At 44.7% G+C, this 16,257-nt stretch overlaps 1 protein-coding gene across 8 annotated transcripts in view; it reads right to left on the bottom strand.

The window, feature by feature from the left end:
• ZMYM4 (zinc finger MYM-type containing 4) overlaps positions 1-16,257 on the bottom strand; it is a 1,395,070-nt gene that overhangs the window by 774,721 nt on the left and 604,092 nt on the right. For 5 of the 8 annotated variants that reach the window (XM_078681129.1, XM_078681130.1, XM_078681134.1 and 2 more), the window contains exons 7-11: positions 9,148-9,322; positions 8,500-8,712; positions 7,521-7,674; positions 6,238-6,353; positions 5,867-6,142 (exon numbers count right to left, since the gene is read on the bottom strand). In XM_078681129.1, the coding sequence (XP_078537255.1) occupies positions 5,867-6,142; positions 6,238-6,353; positions 7,521-7,674; positions 8,500-8,712; positions 9,148-9,322 (934 nt within the window). The remainder of the gene's footprint in view (positions 1-5,866; positions 6,143-6,237; positions 6,354-7,520; positions 7,675-8,499; positions 8,713-9,147; positions 9,323-16,257) is intronic. The other 3 variants (XM_078681133.1, XM_078681136.1, XM_078681137.1) reach the window with 1 other exon arrangement.

Below are 16,257 nucleotides of genomic sequence, written 5' to 3'. Positions count from 1 at the left end.
CAAGGTCTTGCTGTGACTACTACTCGGTCCACAAAGGAAGTGAAGCGGTCCTGGTAACCTGTTTGTCGATCGAAGCCGTCTTGGTGCTGTACTTTCCAGTATCAATGTAACATCCCAATACTTCCCGAGTCCATATATCGTCCTCCTGGGGTTCCAGCTGTACTTGCACAACACTCCGTAGACTCAGCAAACTCGGGCGTAACTTTTTGCATCAGTTCCTAGTGCTGCATGGCTGTTGGTTTAAGATTTTCAGCTACTAACTAGCCCCAGCAGGCTTCTTAATTGTTGTGGCTCTGTGTTGTAAACAGGATGTCAACTCACTGGAGTCTTTTGGCTAAGGCTATGCTCTGAAATCGACTTCTCTTCGAGCAGGACACACCAGGTACAGTCCCTCTCCTCTGCTAGCCACCAGGTTCCGCAGGTGCGGCCTCTCTTTCCCGGATGCACAGTGCAACAGGGCATTCCTTCCTCGGTCCCTCTTCCAGTCCAGTCGAGATCCGAGTCTTGGTGCCAAAGGTGACCTATTAATGTACAGAAAATGCCCTCAAGGTAGGATGCAGTTGATTGCCAATGCGCTATCAGGATCCCTCCTTGCTGGGAACACTGTAAGAAAGTGCCCTCTTTTTGCACGGTTGCCCCCTCTTTTTGCTGAACTGCTGATGTACTTTGACTGAGTGTGCCTTAGGCTCCAGCCAATCAGGTACCCAGGGCCTATGCTCTTTCCCCGAAACTGAATTGAAAACCAAACCCAATTGGCACTCTGGCCACAGGTTAGCCCCTGGTAAATGGTAACACAGGTACCCAGGGCACTGTAACCAGGAAAGGCCTCTAAGGGCTGAAGCATTACTTGTGCCACCCTTCGAGGCCCCGCACCCTTACACTCACACACTGCCTTTGCAGGCTGCTTGTTTTGGTGCAGAACAAAGTGAAGAGTCGACATGGTACACATCCCTGTGTGCCATGCCTACACAACCCACTGCCCGGTCATTGATCAGCCACCCTCTAACTGGGTGCACAATACCAGTGGTGAAGGTACAGGTGCATGAGCCCTGTACCCCTACAGTGTCTAAGCCAATTCTTAGACAGTGTAAGTGCAGTAATGCCATTAAGATTATATGGTGCTGGGAGTTTGTCATTACAAACTCCAAAGGATAATGGCTTTACTAAAAACTGGGAATTTTGGTGTCAAACTTCTCAGCACGTTAAACCCACACTGATGCCAGTGTGGGTTTTAATGGAAAATGCACTCAGAGGGCATCTTAGAGATGCTCTCTGAAAAATGACTTAATACTAGTGTCCAGGTTCAGTGGCTGCTCCTCAGCTGCCACCACCAGACATGTTTCTGGACCCCTGGATCGAGAGCCTGTTGCTCTCGGGGTCCTGAAACAATGCACATCCTATTACGAGGGATCAAGCCTCCTCCCCAGGATAGGCAGATCTCAGATTTGCTGGGCTTGCTGGGACAGCAAAGTGGATCTTTTCCCTCCTTGTTTGTTTAGGTAGTGCATACTTGTTGTGGTGTCCGTCCGGATCAACACTGATGCTCCGAGAACGATGGTGCGAAAAGACTTCAGAGCCAGGAAGATCGCTAGCAACTCCAAAAGGTTGATATGCCAAGTCCTTAGTTGAGCATTTAATTTGCCGTTGACTGAGTCCTTGAAGGTGCGCTCCCCACCCTTCGAGGGAGGCGTCCGTGGTGATGACGAAACTTGGAGGCTCCACTAGGAATGAGAGGCCTGCTGCAACGTTCCTTTTGCAAGTCCACCAGAGCAATGCTTACCGTATCGGAGGAGTGATGTGGATGAGATCGCCGAAGGACCCTGAAACCTGTAGCCATTGTTTGTGGAGCTCCTCTTGCACGGGTTTCATCTTGAGACAACAGTTGGGGACCAGGGGAATGCAGGATGAGAGCATCCCCAGTAGTGGCTTTAACTGACGGACAGAAACACACCTTTTTGTTCGTAGTAGTTGGGCAAGCTTGCAAAGCTTTTGTTGTCTTTCGTTTGAGACAAATTGACACCATAGACACTTCTTAGAGTGTCTATGGTGGCTCCCAAGAACGGTCTTGTTTGGGGAGGGATGTGTTGAGACTTGTCTAGATTGATGGAGAGACCCAGAGATTGGAAAAGTGACAGACATCTCTGAGTATGGGCGTTTGCGACTGTGAAAGAATTCACCTTGATAAGGTAGTCGTCTAAATAAGGAAAAATGTGAATCCCCTCTAGCCGAAGGTGTGCAGCTACCGGTTTCAAGACCTTGGTGAAGACACGAGGCGCGGAATGTAGTTTGAAGGGAAGGACTTTGAACTTGAAGTCCCTGCCAGCTACTCTGAACCTCAAGAACATTCTGTGTCTGGGTAAAATCGGGACATGAAACTAAGTCTTGGAGATCGAGGGTGATCATGTGATCCTCCGCAGTGAGGAGTTGAAGGACTTCTTGGAGAGTCAACATCCGGAAGGATTTCTTTTTGAGATATTTGCTTAGGGAACGAAGATCCAGAATGGGGCGCCATTCTCCCGATTTCTTTTTCATTAGAAAACATCTGTAATCGAAACCGGTGCCTCATTGTAATTTTGGAACAACTTTGATCGCTCCCTTCCTTAACATAAAATTTATTTGGGAGAAAGGTTCTGTGAGATGAGCTGGAGGCGGGCCTTTGGGAGGAGAATTCGGAGGAAGTTTGACAAACTCTAGAACGTGGCATCTGGCCACAATGTCCAAGACCCATTTGTCGGTGGTCTTCCTCCAACTTGTGCAGGCATGAGCGGTAGAGCAGGTGGCAGGTGTCACTGCTTCCTAGACCGGTCATGTCCGTGGTAGGAGGACTTCAGTCTGTTCTGTATATATGATGTAGTCGGTTGTTGCCTGAAGGATTGTTGTCTCTGAGAAGAGTAACGTTGGTTACCTTGATAGGACTGGTATTGTCTCGCCTGGTTATAGCCTCCTCGAACTGAGTAGGATCTACGGCCTCTAGCGCCTCGAAAAGGCAGTTTCGGAAACTGAAGAGTACCAAGAGATCTTGCTGTATCAGTATCTTTTTTAATGGCTTGGAGGGCATCATCAATATGTTGGCCAAAAAGAGACTTGCCTTCAAACAGCATGTCAATTATTTTCGTCTGAACTTCCTGACGAAATGAGTTGATTTCAACCAGCCCTGTCCCGCAGGACCGCAGCACCTGCCAGTTACCGAAAACCTGTAAACTCAACATCCACAGCAGAATCGATAAACTCAGCCAAGATTCGATCTCCCTCCTGGAGGATTTTGAGTGCTTCTGACTTGGAGGGCTCAGGTAACATCTCGATGAAGGGAGAGATATCTGACCACATCTGTCGATCATAGCAGCCTAAGATGGCCAGCGAGTTAGCTACACAGACAGTGCGCAGTGGCCGCCATGGTCGAAACATTCTTCCCAATGGAGTCTAGACGTCTCCCATCCCGATCGGGGGGAGCAACAATTGAGAGGAGGGGGTTCCGTGCTCGGTGTTGTGCTGCTTGGGAGATAATGGAATCTGCATTAGGCTGCCCTATCAGACTTGCTGCTGAATTATCCGGTGCCTTGTGCTTCTTTTCGAGACGAGGCAGGACTGCAGGAATGGAGGCAGGAGTCTTCATGACTTTTAATCCTTTCTGCCAAATAAAGTCAATAATTGGGATTGTACTCACTTGTCTCCTCGGCTGGTCTTTAAAATCGTAAAGGAAACAATCATCCTTCTTGGTTTCCATAGGAAGGAGGAACCGTTGTGCTGCTCTCTCCATCAGCACATGCAAACCTCCTATGTCAACTGGAGGTGAGTCAACAGGAGAAGGAGACAGTTTGTATTCGATAGTTATCCCATACCGTAAGTAGTGATCAGTAATCCAATTCTCCTTCTTCCCTTTCACCATCTGTGGTGTGAGCTTCCTGAGGGTGATGGGACACCGAATCCACCGGAGAGGCTGGTCTGGGCGACCTCAGCACTGATGAAGATTGAGGAATGGGTGTTGGTGGGACAGAAGAATTCAGACAGAGGAAAGTGGCGATAGTAGTCTAAGGGTAGTAGTCATCTTCTTGATCTTCATCATGATATTTAATCAAGAGCTCTGAAGGGGCTCCTAGCAGTACGAAATCTATCATTCTGATAAGATTCTTCCTCTTCGGCACCATAATCCAATGACTGTTCGGGCCACGCAAGACGAACTCTACTAGGGGAGGTGTGAACTGGAGAGAGGACCTCTCAGGAAGATCTGCGTCTTTGTAGCAAGGAAGGCGCTGCTGTCGACGGTGGCAATTATGTAGAAGGTATCATAAATGACCTTTAAGATGCTGTGGCTGCAGACGAAGACCAAACCTAAAGATCAGTGCATGAAGATAGTAGCGCCGACGAGGCGGGCGTCGACGAGGTGGTTGTCGACGAGGCAATCGCGGCAAGGTGGCCGTCGACGAGGCAGTCGACGACGAGGCAGTCGATGACGAGGTTGTTCTATTCTTCGTCGACGAAGGGACGTCGATGGCAGACACCCACTTCTTCGTCTATGAGAAGGAAGTGACTGAGGTGGTTGGTCTCACGGAGACGGACATCAGCTTTGACGGTGAGGACGCCGACGACAATCATTTGAGGCTTTGGAGACTAGAAAGTTGCAGTTGACGTCGACGGCAGGCTTTGTCGTCGAAGGACCCCGCTTCTGAGGTAAATCTGTCAGAAATGGGTTTGGAACCTGAGATTTTGTAGTCTTTCTCGGGGGTGTAGAGGGCAGAGTTTTACCCTTACTAGGGAGGACCCTTTTTAGATGTGGAAGGCAACTCAGCACTCTTAGAGGAGTGCTATTTTATCAACACCTTAGCCCCAGGAGAAGTCAAATCCGTGTTAGTCCTCTTCGTAGAGGAAGCAGTCCTGACAGAGGAAACACTCCCCACATCAGGTAAGGGGTTGACTTGGTCCTTAATATTCTATAGCCCCAGAAGTAGACGTCCCTCTCTGTCCCTCAAGGTCTTTTGAGGGAAAGTTCTGCAAATTATGCAGTCTCTCACCTGGTGGTCCGGATATAAGCAGTAAATGTAATTCTTGTGGGGGTCTTCAGAAAACAGCCGGAGTTTCCCAGAAGACTCAAGGTCTAAAGAGAGATTTCTTAGAAGACGACATCATAAAATGAAGAAATTCTGAATTTAAGAAGTACTGAGCAGAGCTCAGGGAGACTCCCTTCACACGACGAGCAGTAGAAAATCTGAGAGCCTGAGCCTCTGGGGAGAAAATTCTGGCGGGTGCGGTCACCTGATTGGCTGTAGTTTGGACTATATATAATGACTGTGAAGAGTCATGAAAGTGGAAGATTTTTTCCTATTTATTTTTCTATTTTTCTATTTTTATTTTATTTATTCTATTTCCTATTCTTATTTATTCAAAAAAATCCTATTTTTCCTATTAACTTCTAGCTATATCATAAAATAATGGTTCTAATTTACCATTTTATGCATATTTATTGCTTTTTTTATGTACCGTGGGACTCCCACTCCGACGGGGAATTATTTAAGCATGTGAATCTATGAAAGATACCCGAATACTGGAGAATGTGTTGTCTTTATCTGGTTGCATAAAGGTTTCCAAGCAGAGAATTAATCTATCCTTCAAGTTCAAAGCAGCAACACAAACACCCACATAGAGAACAAAAGTAAAGCAGCAGAGATAAAAGTAAAATGGACATTCCCTATCAGACCAGTCTTGTACATCTTCAACACAGGTTTAACGTCAGTTTTTCTTCTCCTGGCAGTTATTAAAAACAATTACAAGAAAAATCAATTTTGTATTGCACGATTACCCCCTACCACATTCTCAAAATCCACCCTGGTGCAACACACACACCCCAATAGCTACTTGTATTTCACTTTACCTTATAGTCAAGAACTTCTGGTTTGGTGGCAAAGTGTCGAGTACAGTGCTGACACTTTAGCTTCACTACTGTGCGGGCAAAAGACACTTGCTGGGACTGTGCAGCCAACCTTTGCAATCCAGCGGCGGCCGAGCTGCTGACTGAAGTGCTGGAGACTACAGTGGGGGTCGTGTTCCCAGAGGTTACTTGTGTACCGGCAGGAATGCTGACAATTACTTGACCCTGGGACAGAGGCACGACTGAAGAGTTCATTGCTGCTGGCTTGTTAAACAAGTTCTGTGGGGCGGCATAGACATAAGAGCACTCAATGACAATTACTGGCAAGCAGCACAAATCACGCTAGCCTTGCAAAATAAAAGCATTCAAATTACCTGGAAAGCAACAACACAGGTGTAACTGCAAAAATTTCGGATACTTCCATCGGACATTGCGAGGTGATATTGAGGTACTGCAGAAGTCTTGCAACTGTTACATTGAACCTGCACACCTTAAAAAGATGGAAACGGTCAATACATTATTTACAGTAACATAAGAGAAAATCCAAAACGTGACAGCACTGAAATGGAAGATAAGGGCAGGATTAATTTTAGGTTGGTTTCTCCAGTGTAGACTGGAGGATATGCTGGGGTGACGGTAAGACAGCTGGACAACTGGCGGGAGGACAGGACAACAGTTGGCCAGAAGACCACAGCAGCAGTACAGGAAGCTTGCCAGCTTAAAGGATGGAAAAACAGCGGACTTCCGGTGGGGTAAGAGAAAAGAGGGCAGAAGAATGGACGAACGACCAGTGATATAACAAGGAAAAAGGGCAGACAATGGTGCAAAGTTAGGAGGCAGGAAGCTTACCAGTCAGAGCTGTGAATGGTGGGCAGGAGGAGAAAGTTACTGCCTACGTGAAAAGGGTGGGAGGAAGCAGGTCAGTAGGTGGGGGAGGATGACGAAGGGACTCTGGAAAGCAGGTGAGAAGATGGCAGGATGATGGCATGACACTGGGCAGGTGGTGTGATAAAATGGGGACGTTTTGGACAGTTCGGTGCAGGACTAGTAGTATGTGACAATGGGGATGAAGGTGATGGGATGATGGAAGGTGGAATGGGGGTTGAATGGGCAGTTATTTGGTGGATGGGGCATAAATGCACGGTCAATGAAGGTTACAGGAGAACGGACAAGCCGATGACAGAAGGTTGAGCAGACAAGGCTAAGGATGATAGGTCGATAACAGGGAGCAGGGAGCAGGAGGACAGACAGCTCATTTGAGGGAGTAGAAGGATAGGGTCAGAAGGATGATCGTTCAGATGGCCGGCTGTTGGGGAAGGAAGGACATCTGATGCGAAGGGGGTGAGAAGATAGATCATTGAGTCACAGAGGATTTAAGAAGACAGATTGCCGGTTTGAGAAGAGACAAATAGATGGGCATCTGATGAGAGAGGACACAGGAAGATTGGAACGTCCAACCTACTGGAGGTAAGGATGAGCGATTTGGCAGCGGATATCGGGACTACACAGGAGGACAACCCACCAACGACGCTGTTCTGGAGATGGCTGGTCTCAGTAGAGTGCCCGTCAATGAGGGGTAGCAGGACAGTCACTTGGGCTTCAGAAGATTAAAAGTTTACTTAATGTTGTTAAGGTAAAGATTTCCAATGCATACAACTACCTGAAGATGTAACCATCTGAACTCTGTAGGCGGATAGACAGTTTACAGAACAGAAGAGCTCAGTCTTGCCCAAGCTGTTTGTATGCTCAATCATCTCAGCAGAAGACCTCAGGGACTTGCACAGCGCACAAGGTGTAATCTTTGCAGACTTCTGATATGAAAGAAAAACATTAAATTGTATTTAATGGGCTTGGAAAGCAAATCCTACACTTTCTATACGCAGGAAGGCCAGACTACAGTACTAAATGATCAAATAATATAAGGTAAATGCTGATCTTTCCACTTCTCCAGATGCAGATTTTACATAAAGTTCACCTGAAATAGGTTTTAAGATCAAGGAAGCCTTCTGTTTCAGTCATAGAAATTATTTAAATGAGGTTTCCGTTTATAAAATTAAAATCTAAGGAAGTCAAATCAAATTTAAAGTACCCACAGAGAACATGTTTTTTTTTAGGTACAATAGCCTACACTCGACTACACATTTTCACCAGAAACCTCTCATTCAATCTTACCTGAAGCAAATTCTTTTCGAAAATAGATACATTGCACTCAAGATACAAGTCTGAATAATGGAACTGTGCATGCCTGCCACCAAAGTGCCTGAGATAATGTGTACAAAAAGAAATTAGAATAAATTTGCACAGAACGAAAGACGCCGTGGGGTTATAGTAGGACAGAAGCATTTACGATCCCTCAGCTTCACAAGAAAGTTGAATTTTTAGTATGTTTTTCACTAAGCATCAAACACAAGCTAAAAAAAAAATCTAATACTGATGGAGATTTATGGGACAAAATTTTCCAGCAGGCTGACTACCCTACACATTGGGGTGAAATTATTGCAATCATTTAATGCTTTAACATCACGACTCAGTAGTCCACAGAACTGCTCACTATCAGGATATTTCAGTAGACTACGGTTCCCTGCTGGATGCAAGTTATTGTTTGTGGAAATGAAGTAGCTGCAAACACACAGTACCTGCTTGTAAGCCGTGACACATGTTGAACTGCAGAACTTTTTCGACTGCCCTTCTATTTGAAGCATATGACACTGCCCAGAACCGCTGTAACAATAACCCCCACAGTTTTCACAGCAGTTCATTGTCAAGTTGTTTGCAGAACGGAACTTTGAGAAGCAAACATCGCTGCACAGTTTGTGTACCACATTCTGGTAGTTGACTTCATGTCGAATCTGAAGGAAGGGAAAGAAAGATTTTATTTCTCTGTCCTATATCAACTTGAAAACAATGAAGTCTGGAGCACAGTGGCTAAGAACACGGCTCCAGTGATCACCTTAGTGGGTTCCACATCTGCCATATTGGGGAGCCAAATCTTCGATGTTTGAGCTTACAAAAAAATATTGTAGGATACAATAGTGTTATCAACTGGTCCCAAGGCTTGATTATAATAGGTGATTTCCCCAACAATGCCTACCATACTCGATTACTGAAATTAATTTGTTCAAATGCCCAAGAGCAGTTTTCGCTCCAACACATCATATCCTTCAAATCTAAGTAGTAATAGATTTTTCCTGTAAGTTTATGATAAGCTTTATGAAATTCTAGCACTCAAGCGAACCAACACAAACTGAAGTTTATAGGCTCCATATATTAAAAATAAAACTCACGACTGCATTTTTCTGGCACATGCTGCACTTCGTTGAAATGCTATTCGTATGAATGGTGACCACAGGTTTTCTTTTCAACTCATACGAAGAGAGACACGATTGACTGCAGAAATCCTTGCTAGAGCTGGTGTTGTCGAATTGGGCAGTGATGACATCTTTAGGATTTAAAATTTCTCTAAACAAAAAAAAACATGAGAACGCACATTTGCATTTAGCCGAGTACAATAGGGCAAGACCAGTTTTAATTTGAAGTTAATCTGTGCAGTAGTTCGCGGATTGTAGTGTTTTGTGCAGTCCAAAAATAATTAAGGGTCATCCTAGACAAATTTTAATTGAGCTAGAAAAATCAAAAACTTTACATGATGTGTGATATGTAAATGTTTAGAGTTTGATAATTGTGTCCTATTTTATGAACATTGGTTTGTTTCATCATTCTCCTGATGGATATGTTCAAAAGCAGCAAAGATAATTTACCAACAATATAAAGAAAATGAAGAATGATAAGTCACTTCTATTACACATAAAACTTCTGGGAGAAGAAAACAATTTACTTATCTGTAACTTCAGTTATCCAGTATTGGTTTCTTTCATAGATTCACATGCCTGAATCATTCTCCATTGCCAAGGCAGGAGTCCCACAGTAAATAAAATAGCAGTGCTAAAGGTAAATAACAGTAGTAGGCTCTAAGGAAAAGGCCAGAGGCCCAAATCCTAGTAGCCTATCTACATCATTATGCTAAAAAGACCAAAGTCTTTGTCCCAACCAATCAGCTAGCAGAACCTTCTAGAACCCTCTCTGCAGAACCAGTTCTCCTCAGATTTTCGTTAGCACAAGTGGGAAATGAGTATCCCAAATAGAGAACTGACTCTCTGGTTAGGAGGATGAGTGCATGTGAATCTATGAAAGACACCAATACTGGATAAATGAAGTTACAGGTAAGTAACTTGTTTTCTTTTCCAGTATTGGGGTATCTTTCATAGATTCACATGTCTGAATCAGAATAGTAAGCAGTATGCCAGGTAGGAGTCGGCTGCGGATAGTGGGAGACTTGTACTGATAAATTCCCAGATACAGTATTATTAACAACCAACTAGAGTAAGGCAACTGAACTTTTCAGAATTAAAACATGCTCAGAAATTTAAAAGAACATTCATAGACTAGCAAAAAACATGGATATCCATCACGTACATGCATTTGTTAACATCGAAACTTGCATATGTATATATATATATATATATATATATATATATATATATATATATATATATATATATATATACATACACACCTTAAAATACATTATATCTATATATCAACATGTAAATAGAATTGTCTGTATAAATACCAAATTAAAGAACACAGGTTACCTGGAGTCGTTCCTAAAGAAATATGTGTCGTAAGATAGCCTGACCAACTGCTGCAGCTTCTTGGCTTGTTGATTGCAGGCAGAAATGTCTCGTGAACGTGTGGACATTTTTCCATGTCGCAGCACGGCAGATATTTTCTAGTGTCACTCCTGCAAACAATGCTGTAGACGCTGCCACAGCTCTTGTGGAGTGAGCCTTGACCTTTCTCAGTAGTGGTCTGTTCGATTTGATATAACAGAAATGGATTGTGGAAGCTATCCACCTGGAAATTGTGGCTTTTGTGACTGCTGTACCAAGCGTGGTTTGACCGTAGGCTACAAATAGTTTGTCAGATTTTCTGAAGGTTTTTGTCCTTTGCAGGTAGAATTTCAAACATTGTTTGATGTCCAAAGAATGCAGTGTTCTTTCCGCCAGTGAAAGAAAGATCTCAACTTTACTGGTTCGTTTAAATGGAACTGTGATGGTACTTTAGGTATGAATGATGGATTAGTTCGAAGAGTGACAGTCTTTAGAGAAATGTAGGAAAGGTTCTTTTAATAGTGAATGCCTGAATTTCACTAACTCTTCTGGCAGACGTTAAGGCTAGAAGTAGGGCGACCTTCCATGTGAGATACTTGATGTCGGCTTTATGAATGGGTTCGAATGGATGCTTCATCAGTTGTGAGAGAACCGTATTGAGTTCGCATTCCGGTGGAGGAGGCCTAATCGGAGGATAAGCTCGGAAAAGACCTCATGAACTGTTTGATCAGAGAGGACAAACATAGTGAGGGAATGTTGGTCACTTACCTGGATAGAGCCGCTAGATGGACTTTTATGGATGAAAAAGAGACCAGAGCGAGCCAGATGCAGTAGATAAGGAAGAATTTTCTCTGTAGGAGCTTCTATCGGGTGAATACCGTTAGAGTTGCACCAAAAGCAAAACCTCTTCCATTTAAGACGATACGTCTTCAATACGTCTTAATCTCAAGCAATTCAGGACGGCAAAACACTCAAATTTTCCTTGGCGATTACAATCTTCACTGGAATGATTGCAGTGACGCAGTGGTAAATAGCCTCAAAAACTTCCTTAACGCTTTTAACCTCACCCAAATATGCAACAGTCCGACCTATGACAAAGGCTCTATCCTCGACCTTATCATCTCCAAAGAAGGCACTATTCAACTTGATTCAATCCAACCCTGTGACTGGTCAGATCACCATATTGTCACATTCTTCATCAATGAAAAAGTTAAACTTAACCCGGTCCAATCCTCCAAGCCCAAAGTTGGGAAAAGAGACCTGAAGAAACTCAACCCAAACTCTTTACCCCGTAACAGCTGCAATCTCCTACTTCCCCCTACCGGCGTTACTGACGTTCAATACTTAACGGACCACTATCTCAACGCTATGACCTCAATAATCAATGAGGCTGCACCGCTGCAACTGAAAAGAGTCTCCAGTAAGATCTCCAAACCATGGTACGACGGGAGTCTCAATGAAGATAGACGGACCATGCGAATGGCAGAGCGCACCTGGAGATCTGCTCCCTCGGCACTGCACCTAAAAATTCTGAAGAAAAAGAGAAACGCCTACTTCAGGAATATAAAACGCTCAAAATCAGATTTCTTCAGACTCCAGCTCGACCAAGCAAAAAACCGTCCAATAAAAATGTTCGAGCTAATCAGAACACAATCCAAGGAACAACCCCAATCAGTCGGCACTATGGGCGATGCACCTTCCTGTGAAGACTTCTCTGCTTTCTTTAACCAAAAAACTGAAAACATAAGGAGCGATCTCCTCATTGACGCAAGTCTTTACTCCAAACCCCACTGCATAACACCCACTGAACCAAAAAACAATGCGACATGGTCATCCTTTGGCCCTTACTCTGAAGTAGAAATTGACAGACTACTCAGCACCTTGAAACCATCCAATCACCTCACTGACCCTCTTCCTGCTAGCGCTGTAAAAGACTTCACCCCTTTGCTCCTCCCACTCTGGTCTAAAATTATCAACAGCTCACTTCAACAAGGAACCATCCCTGACTCCCTCAAAGTTGGACAAGTCACACCTTTACTAAAGAAACCAACAGCCGACCCCACTGATCTAAACAATTACCGTCCTATTACCAACATTCCCACTCTCGCCAAACTGCTGGAAAAATGCGTTTAACTACAATTGACAAAGCACATAGAACAGTTTGATCTCCTCAACCCTCATCAATCAGGCTTCCGAGCAGGGCACAGTACCGTAACTGCTATGACTCACATAATTGACAACGCCCTCCAAATTTTAGATCAAAACAATACCTGCCTCCTCATCCTTCTTGATCTCTCTTCAGCATTCGACACTGTTAAACATGAGAACTTACTCGAACTCTTAAACACAAGAATGGGTCTTTCTGGGACTGTTCTCCAGTGGTTCACTTCCTTTCTACACAACCGGTCTCAGAAATTCAAGAGCAACAACTTGATGTCCTCTCCAGTACCTGTATCGTTAGGTGTCCCCCAAGGATCCTCCCTATCCCCAACTTTGTTCAACCTAGTTATGGAACCTCTCACCACCTTGCTACAAGCATCCAATGTACACTTTCACATGTATGCCGATGACACCCAACTATATCTCAAACTACAATCCCCCAAAGACATTATGCTTCTGAACTCAACGATAAGAAGCACTCAATCCTGGCTTGCCGATAACCACCTCAAACTCAATGCGCTGAAAACGGAGTTCCTTCTGATCTCACCTCCCGCGAAAATCTCTACCACTCAAACTTGGCTTAAGCACCTAACTGCACTCAATGTCCAACCGACCATCGTGGATACAGCAAAATCTTTAGGCATAACACTTGACGCCAATCTCAACATGCAGCAGCATATCAGCAAGGCATCTGAAAATTGCCTGCATGACGCACAAGGCTGTACACCTGAACTCACCCGGCTACCTCACTCAGAAGCTGACAATTTCTGGCGGCTCCAGAACCACCAGAAGCACAAACAATCTTCTGCTGAAGCCTCGAAGATTCCGGAAGGAAAAAACTTACAAACGCTCCTTCTCAGGAATGGCGCCTAGGATCTGGTACTCACTCCCTCCTGAAACCAGGCTCATCTCCTCCACTCCTCTTTCTAAGAAAGAAGTAAAAGCTATCCTCATGGCTAAATACACTTGAACTATTACTTTGGACCTTTTAAGACTCTGCGTCGATCTGTACTACTTGTTTGATCTCATTGCCCATTTGTATTACTTGTATTATCGACTTACCTGATTGTCCATGCTCCCTCTTATTTGTACTATTTGTATTACTGACTTTACTGCCTAACTATGCTCCCTCTTGTACCTACCTCTTATTTGTACTATTTGTATTACTGACTTTCCTGCCTAACTATGCTCCCTCGTGTACCTACCCTACCACTCACTTATTACCTACAATTACGTTATGCCCAAATGCCTGTTAGGCACTCTCCTGTTCTTACCCCTTGCCTTTGTAAAGCGCTCTGATATCTGCAAAGATCTTGTTCGCGCTATATAAAACTTTCAAAATAAAATAAAAAAATAAATAAATGTGCTTTGTGCTCCTGATTTTTGCAAGCTGTCACGGCAATCCTGAGGAATATGAAGGTATTGAAATTCTAAGAAATCAGGAGCCATGTGTGCAATTTTAGAGATTGAGGGTCTGGGTGAAGTATCTGTCCCTCGTTCCGCTACAGCATTGTTGGAGTTGGAATAAGATGGATTGGACGGTCCTGGGATAGCAACAGAAGTTCTTGGAACCAGTACTGGAGCGGCCACCAGGGAGCAATCAGGATGAGACGGCAGCCCTCCAATTTCATCTTGCGCAGCACCCTTGGAATCAGTGGGATCGGGGGAAAAGCGTAAGCACAAATCCCTGACCATCGCATGGACAGGGCATTCCCTCGTGACCCCTGTTGAGGGTATCTGCTGGCGTAATACCGGCATTTCTTGTTTTGCTTTGTTGCGAACAAATCCAAAGCCGGCTTGCCCCAAGCCTGGAAAGCTCTGTTCACCTGAACATGCTCTAACTCCCACTCGTGGCAGTCTGAAAGGGACCTGCTGAGTTTGTCCGCTATTGTGTTGTGGAGGCCTCTGACATGTTCTGCTTTGAGAGTTATGTTGTGAAGTGTTAGCCATTCCCATAACTCCTGAGCTTCCTTTGACAATGTCACTGACCTTGTCCCTCCTTGTTTGTTCACGTAGAACATGCTGGTGGTATTGTCGGTTCGAACTAATACCGAAGACCCTGCAATCCTTGGAAGGAACACTTGCAACGATAGGTAGATTGCCAGCAGTTCCAGGCTGTTGATGTGTCATTGTTTGTACTTATGAGACCATTTGCCTTGGACTGGTAAATCTTGGAGATGAGCTCCCCATCCCTCCATTGATGCATCTGTTGTCAGAACGAAGTCTGGAGGTTTCTGTATGAACGAGAGTCCTTGTGTGAGATTGGGTAACAGAGACCACCATTGAAGAGCATCCACCATTCGTGGAGTGACTTTGATGACGTCGTCGACGCAACCTGTCGCTTGTTTCCACTGAAGATGCAGTTCCTCCTGTAAAGGTCGCATTTTCAGGCGTGCCAAGGGGATGAGATTTATGGCCGAAGAACACATTCCCAGGAGCGAAGCAAACAGAAAGTGACTTTCTTCTTGAAACCGGACGTGCCAATTTCTGGTGGCGAAGCAGTCTGTCTTGAGAAAAGAATGCCTTGTATTGTATTGTGTCTAGACGTGCTCCCAGGAACGGCAGGATCTGCTTTGGATGTAACTGAGATTTTCTTATGTTCACAGTTAGTCCCAGGGATGCAAAGAGACTGCGACAAGTTGAACTTGCATTCTTCACATTGGGCTTTGAAGGACCTTTGATTAACCAATCGTCCAAGTACGGGAAAACATGGATTCTCCAAGAACGCAACGTTGCCGCTACTGAAGCCAGGCACTTTGTGAATATTCTTGGAGCCGATTTGAGCCCAAACTGGAGCACTTTGAACTGATATTGGGCGCCAGCCACAGTGAATCGGAGATACTTCTGATGTTTCGAATGAATTGGGATGTGGAGTATGCGTCTTCCATGTCTAGGGAAGCCATAAAATCTCCCTCGTTCAGGCAGCTCAGATCTGACGGGGTGACCATACGAAAACCCTGTTTTTTGAGGCACCTGTTGAGGTTGCTACAGTCCAGAATTGGTCACCATTCCCCGGATTTCTTTTTGATGAGGAAAAAACGGGAGTAGAAACCTGTACATTTCTGAAGAACCGGGACCTTTTCTTTAGCATTCTTGAGAAACATTGAACAAGCTTCCTTTAACAATAAGTGAAGACGAGAGGAAGGGGATCCCTTGGGCGGAGTTTTGGGTGGCTTGGTGACAAATTCTAGGGTGTGCCCATGCTTGACTAGGTCTAACACACAGCGGTCGGAGGTAATTTTTTGCCACTGATCTAGGCAGAAAGAAATTTTCGCACCCACAGGGAGGGAAGGAAATGTGATTGGCGCCCGGTCACTTTTCTATGAGAGTCTTGCCCTTGATTGTTGGAGCGTTTTCGGCCTCCTTGGCAAGAGAAACCAGCCGTATTAGATTGGCGGTACGATGACTGATAATTCTGCTGATATTGTCTGCTTTGCTGATGGTAAGCTCTTCTAGAGGAATATCCACGCCCTCTAGCACCTCTGAATGTTTCCAGTTTATACTGTAAGGAACCCAGAGATCTTGCAGTATCAGTATCTGTCTTGATTGCTTGGAGGGCTTCAT

This window comes from Lissotriton helveticus, chromosome 3_1 (assembly GCF_964261635.1).
Source record: "Lissotriton helveticus chromosome 3_1, aLisHel1.1, whole genome shotgun sequence".
In the NCBI taxonomy this organism is placed as follows: Eukaryota; Metazoa; Chordata; class Amphibia; order Caudata; family Salamandridae; genus Lissotriton; species Lissotriton helveticus.
This window is presented reverse-complemented; position numbering and strand designations above follow the sequence as displayed.